The sequence below is a fragment of the Cyprinus carpio genome, chromosome B23, assembly GCF_018340385.1.
Source record: "Cyprinus carpio isolate SPL01 chromosome B23, ASM1834038v1, whole genome shotgun sequence".
NCBI classification, from domain to species: Eukaryota; Metazoa; Chordata; class Actinopteri; order Cypriniformes; family Cyprinidae; genus Cyprinus; species Cyprinus carpio.
The window spans coordinates 21167470-21174149 of record NC_056619.1 but is presented as its reverse complement, the minus strand read 5'-3'; the positions used below and the strand labels follow the sequence as shown (position 1 = coordinate 21174149).

Here is a 6680-nt window from a genome sequence, read left to right as displayed (position 1 = left end):
ACATCTTCTTCTCCCTGAACACACATAATGATAAATGTACCACTGGCACACTTCTAAAGTACAACACTCAGACTAAACTACAAACAAGCAGTAACAAACCACTTAAAAACCACTGAAGGGACAAGGTTTGTAATTCTAAGAAATAAGAGCAGTACTTATTCGGCACAGAAATGAGAGATTTGCATGCATCTATATCCATCAAAGGCTATATTCATGACAATACTTAAAAATACTGCAACTGTACAATATTTTGTTTTACAAAGAAAATAAATAAATGAACAAATTAATTCTTTCATTAATGAATATAACAATTATATACAGCATTTTAAATTTATATTTGATAACAATTCTAATATTATTTACAAGATAAATGTTTTTAAAAATGTCCATTAATGCACTTTGAGTAGAAAAAAAATGTCATGGTTATCAAAAACAATACATATAATGTAATATATTATTATATACAACAAAACAATATAATAAATTATATTGCAACATTAGCAAATTAACTAATAAAATGGTATATCATTTTTTGAGTGTGCATATTATATTATATATATATATTATATATATATATATATATATATATATATATATATATATATATATATAGATATATATATATATATAATATATAAAATATATATATATATAAAATGCATATATATAGAAATGCAATATCACACATATATACATATATATATACACATATATACATATATATATACACTTCCTTCATCTGCCAATAACAAACAACAGTTTATCTACGCCTCGGGAAGATATTTCACATGTTAAAAGAGACACACCTGAGCATGAGGTTCATGAGCTGAAGCCCCTCCCCCCTGAGGAAACGATCACGATTGGCTGGAAGCATGAGGCAAGAACAGAGGGCATCAAACAGATTCTCCATCATTTCCTGTTCCTCCGCCGTGGCTGGATTATGACGCTTAAACACCTGAGAGGAGGAAAAAAAAAATGTAAATGTAAATAAATGAATAAAGCCTTTTATGAAGATTTTATAAGCACATTGTGCTTGTCATCAATACAAAGCATCATCAATAACTTCTTAAAAATGTTCATAATTATAATAAAAAAATGAATAAAAATTTTGTTAATTATTTAAATAGCAAAAAAAAATGAAGCCTTTTATAAATATTTAATAAATACATTGTACTTAATTGTCATGAAAAAGAAGCATGAACAATATTCTTGTAAAAATGTTAATGCATAAAAAAAATTTAATAAATAAAAATTAAAAAGAAAGTATTAAAAAAAGATTTTAGGAGCACATCGAACTTTATTTGGTATGAAAATTAAACTAAAGCAGTAACCTAGTAATAATGTTAATAAATAAATTATAAAAAATGTTTAAAAAAAATTCAAAACAAATAAAGAGAAAGAAATGAAGGAAAAAAGAAAGAAAAAAGAATCTTATAAAATTATTAAACTCTTTAACTGAAATTATAATGAAAACTGAAAATATAAAAATAAAAAATAATTCAAAATATTAATAAAAACATTTGTTGCTTGAAAAATGTTAACTGAAATAAAACAAATTATTTCAGTTAGATGCCAATTCAACAATTTTCATTTTCATTTAGTTGAACTTGATTTACGAAAATTATGAAGATTAATCTGAAATAAAAATGAATAAAAACCACAGAGACATTTTAGAAAGAAAGCGAAAAAGGGAAATGAAATAAATAAAATAAATAAGAGTTTAGGAGCACCCTTTGCTTTATTGTGATGAAAATTAAGCATTAAATGTTAATTAAGAATAAAAATAAATCTTATTTGTTCAGGCCAAAACAAAAACAATACCCTCTTTAATATATTACACAGATTGTACTTAAATTATTTGCTAATAAAGAATTCAATGTTGTCTGGTCATGTTGTGCAACACGCAAACATCATCACAGGGATTTGAAATCGATTGTGAAACGAGAAAACAGCAGTGTTGAGCAGAATGAACGAAGCGGGTCATGATGATCTCTAAAGAGTCTCACACGTGATTTCAGACCAGGTTTGCTGCTCTTACAGAGAAACAGAGAGAGACGGTCTTACTGAGAGCTGCTGCAGTAGTACATCAATCCCGTCCATTTCTCCCAACAGCTCCCTCGTTTCTGAGAGAGAGAGAGACAGACATGAAGAGCAGAGATGATGAATGTAAGTTCAGTGTGCTAATAAAGCCTAGAGAGAGAGACGTGCATGTGATAAATGCAGGTACTGAGCTCAGAAACGCAAAAACAACACAAATAATCAACAGCCTTATTGAGCTCCATTACTAAAGTCATACATCACAGCATGAGTTTGATTTCTACCAAATGCAATGATTCTGTTTTAATTTTCTGCACTTCATTTTAATTAAACTGAAATAATAAAAAAGCCCTTTTAATCAGTTTGGATTACTTTAATGGCTACTTTCATGACAAAATAAATGCATTTTTAAGGAAACAGAGTTCAAACAGCAGTAGTGAAAAACAATTTACAACTAACTCAAATCAATGTAACAAACATTACACAAGATTTATCATTTCAATACTGTATTTGATTAAAACTATTTCTTTAAATACTGTTAAGAGAAAAGGCCTTTTCACATCAGTACCAAAATTCACTGCATATTTTCGGCATGAAATTCAATGACCTCCAATAATACTTTTTATTGCTTCACTCTTGTGTGAACAGCCTGACATTCTGTGACTGTGGGACATTTTCAGCTGATATTAAAAGACATGCATCTCTCTTTTTATGCACACAACTTATAAAGGTTTATATTATAAAGATTTTATACATTCATTTGATTACTACCATTTTTGATGATAATGAATTTGATAAAAGCTAAAACATTTCATAGGGCCCTATTATTGTTAAAATTGTGTATATATACACACACACAGTACAGACCAAAAGTTTGGAAGCATTACTATTTTAATGTTTTTGAAAGAAGTTTCTTCTGCTCATCAAGCCTGCATTATTTTGATCAAAAATACAGAAAAAAAAAATTAATATTGTGATATATTATTACAACTTAAAATAATTGTTTTAAAATGTATTACTACCTTTAAATTCTCATTTTTTTTCTGTGATGCAAAGCTGAATTTTTAGGATCATTATCACATGATCCTTTAGAAATCATTCTAATATGATGATTCATTATCAAAGTTGGAAACAGTTCTGCTGCTTAATATTTTTAGGATACTTTTTTAGGATACTTTGATGAATAAAAAAGTTAAAATAAAAAAAAAAAAAAGCTATGTTTTTAAAGAATAAATATTTTGTAATAACAATATACACTACTGGTCAGTAATTTGGGGTCAGTAATTTTTTTTTCTTTCTTTTTTTTTTAAATAAATTCAATATTTTTATTCAGCAAGGATGTTTTAAATTGATAAAAAAGTTGATAGTAAAGAAAATATATAATTAGATATATTATTATTAGATTTTTTTTTTATTTTGAAAAATGCAGTTCTTTTTAACCTTTTTATTCATCATCATATATTAGACAGCAGAACTGTTTCCAACACTCATATAATTCAAATATTAGAATGATTTCTAAAATGATCATGTGATAGACTGGATGTTACATGTGACACTGAAGGCTGGAGTAATGATGCTGAAAATTCAGCTTTGCATCACAGGAATAAATTATTTTTTTTAAGTATATTCAAATAGAAAACTATAATTTTAAGTTGTAATAATATTTCACAATATTACAGTTTTTTTCTGTATTTTTGATCAAATAAATGCAGGCTTGATGAGCAGAAGAGACTCTTTCAAAAACATTAAAAATAGTAATGTTTCCAAACTTTTGACCTTACTGTATATTCAGCAGAATTATGTAGATAATGTAAATGTCTGTTCCTTTATCAGATATGGAGAAAAGTAGCATTCCACTGATGCTTTGCAGTGAATGGGTGCCTTCAGAATGAGAGTCTAAACAGTTGATAAAAACATCACAGTAAGTTTTGTTTTGTTTCTTACAAACACGCAGCTTTTGTCTTCTCAAGACATTAACAGATGGACTGGAGTGGTGTGTGGATCACTTGTGGATTATTGTGATGTTGTTTGGACTCTCATTCTGACGGCACCCATTCACTGCAGAGCATTGTGATCCATAGTGATGGAATGCTACATTTCTCCAAATCTGATGAAGAAACAACATCATATACATCTTGGATGCCCTGAGAGTGAGTAAAAATTCAGCAAATGTTCATTTTCGGGTGAATGATTCCTTTAAAAAGATTTTGTTTCTCACTGAGCTTGTAATTTTTCATTAGCATGAATGTAATTCACTGGAGTCTTTAATGAAGCCATGCACACATCCAATCAAAGCAATCCGTCTCTTATTTTTACTTACTGTCATTGTTTTGCAGCAGGATAGCCAGTATTTCACTGCAGTACAGCTTATTGGCATCAAAAGGCATCTTGGCCTGTTTGGGAACACAACAAACACACAATTTCAATGGCTTTGGCAGCAGCGTCCCGTTCGATCTGTGCTGTGCTGTCTTCTCTATTGTCAGTGTAATTGCTGGTGTGCTGGATTCATGGAAGTCTTCAGGGAGCATTAAGACTAGAACAGCATGAAGCTCTTATTCCAGCAGCCAGCGGTAAATCTGAGGAGGATTTCACCTCACGTGGATAAAAGACAGCAGGCCTACAGCTCTTAGGAAAATCTCAAATCCAGCTCAAAAAATAAAAATGATCGAGTTAAACCAGTCAGAACGCACAGCCAACTTCAAACCAGCTGACACTGTCTGTTCACCGCGAGGAAAAATATATATCTTGTGCTTGACTTTGAACTTAAAGGTGAAGTGTGTAATTTTTCTGATGTCTATCCCAGTTTAATGCAGTGATCTCCAAGTAAGCTACTCACAGTTAAATATAGAGTGAAATAAGTGGATTCACTAATGCACTTTTAAAATACTGAATCATTGCTGTGCTCGTTTGAGTGGTCCATCGTGACCATATCTGACTCAACCAATGGATTATTATTTTTGCAATTCTGCACACAGATATAACACAGTTGCAACATCCCTCAAAAATGCATGAATGCACAAATAAATAAATAAATAAATAAATGCAAACAGTAAAGCAGCTCGCTGACCATGTAATCATGCATAGTTACCATAATCAATAAAGCAAATTCAATTAAGCAAAACTTGGAAATAATAATCAATTAATTAATAACTATGTTTACATTATTTACAAAACCTGTAAATAAATGTATAAATACTTCATGCTGAATGAATGATTAAATGCAAAAATAAAGTACATAAATAAATGCATATATAAATCAATGCAAGTATACATAAATGCATTAATGAATAAATGAATAAAATGCATAAATACATAAATGCAAATAGTAAAGCAGCTTACTGACCATAAAATCATGTATAGTTAACATAATTAATAAAGCAAAGCCAATTAAATGAGCAAATGATAATAATAAATAAATGTAAATAAATGAACAATGTATACTTGTACATATGTATATATTATTTACAAAACCCATAAATAAATGCTTGAATAAATGCATAAATAAATTCTTAAATGCTTGAATAAATGCCTTAATAAATAAATGCAAAAAAGCATAAATAAATGCCTAAATAAGTAGATGCAAAAATAATATAAATAAATGCAAAAAAAAAATAAAAATACAAAACTGCATGAAAACTAAAATAAAAAGCATAAATAAATACATACATGTTTGCAAAAATAAATGCACAAATAAAATGCAATAATAAATAAAATGCATGAAAAATAAATAAATAAATATACGGCTTATCAGACTTCATCTATGAGTAGACTACGTTCATAAAGACAACAGGAGCCATCAGTGAATAGAGAGATGTTACCTTGATCCTCTTCAGCAGCCACTGCATTAGACCCTGCTGGGCTGCTTCTGTACACAGACCGGGACGAAACTCAGCCATGTTCTCGATCACAGCTGCCACAGAAAGACAGAGAGATCTGCTGTTACTGTAAGTCCATGCTTCGCTGAAACGTGTGTGTTATGACCTAGTTTCTGCAGCGTCTGCTTCACCTAGTTGCCATGATAACTGATGGAGACACTGCAGTGAGATCAGAACACATTCACGACACATGAATGCATGGACGCAGAAACCACAGCATTTATTTGACACTCGGTCCAGATAGCAACCAGGGCTAAGAAGTAAAGTTGACCCGATGACCTGAAGTTTTGGCCTTCGCTAAACTGTCAAATCAGTTTACACAAGCAGTAAAGAGCGACTGACCGTCAGGTTTGGAAAGCATTTAGAAATTAAAAACATGCTATGAATCAACTCATGTGAATTTCATTACATAAATGAGTGATAATAAATGTCTACTAATTCTAATTAAATGTATTCTGTTATATTAAAAAAATTAAATGCATAAATAAAATGAACAGATATGAATACTTATGTAAATAAATAAATGTAAAAAATAAATGCTTATGTGCATGAACAGAAATGAATACTTATGTACATAAATGTAAAAAATAAATGAATAAAAACTAATCCTCACAATAAAAAATAAATGCTTATGTGCACAAGTCCTTAAAAAAAAATAAGTGCACATATAAATGTATATGTATTTATTTATAAATGAACGCATAAATTAGCGCTTAAAAATATATAAATGAATAAATCTTTAAATGCATAAATAAATGCTTAAATGCA

General features: G+C 29.4%; 1 protein-coding gene across 1 annotated transcript in view; it reads right to left on the bottom strand.

Annotated features, from left to right (window-relative positions):
* LOC109086693 (beta-catenin-like protein 1) overlaps positions 1-6680 on the bottom strand; it is a 49761-nt gene that overhangs the window by 32170 nt on the left and 10911 nt on the right. The window contains exons 7-11 of the mRNA XM_042750116.1: positions 5856-5947; positions 4358-4430; positions 2065-2123; positions 807-955; positions 1-14 (exon numbers count right to left, since the gene is read on the bottom strand). The exon at positions 1-14 is cut by the window's left edge and continues 168 nt beyond it. Of these exons, the coding sequence (XP_042606050.1) occupies positions 1-14; positions 807-955; positions 2065-2123; positions 4358-4430; positions 5856-5947 (387 nt within the window). The remainder of the gene's footprint in view (positions 15-806; positions 956-2064; positions 2124-4357; positions 4431-5855; positions 5948-6680) is intronic.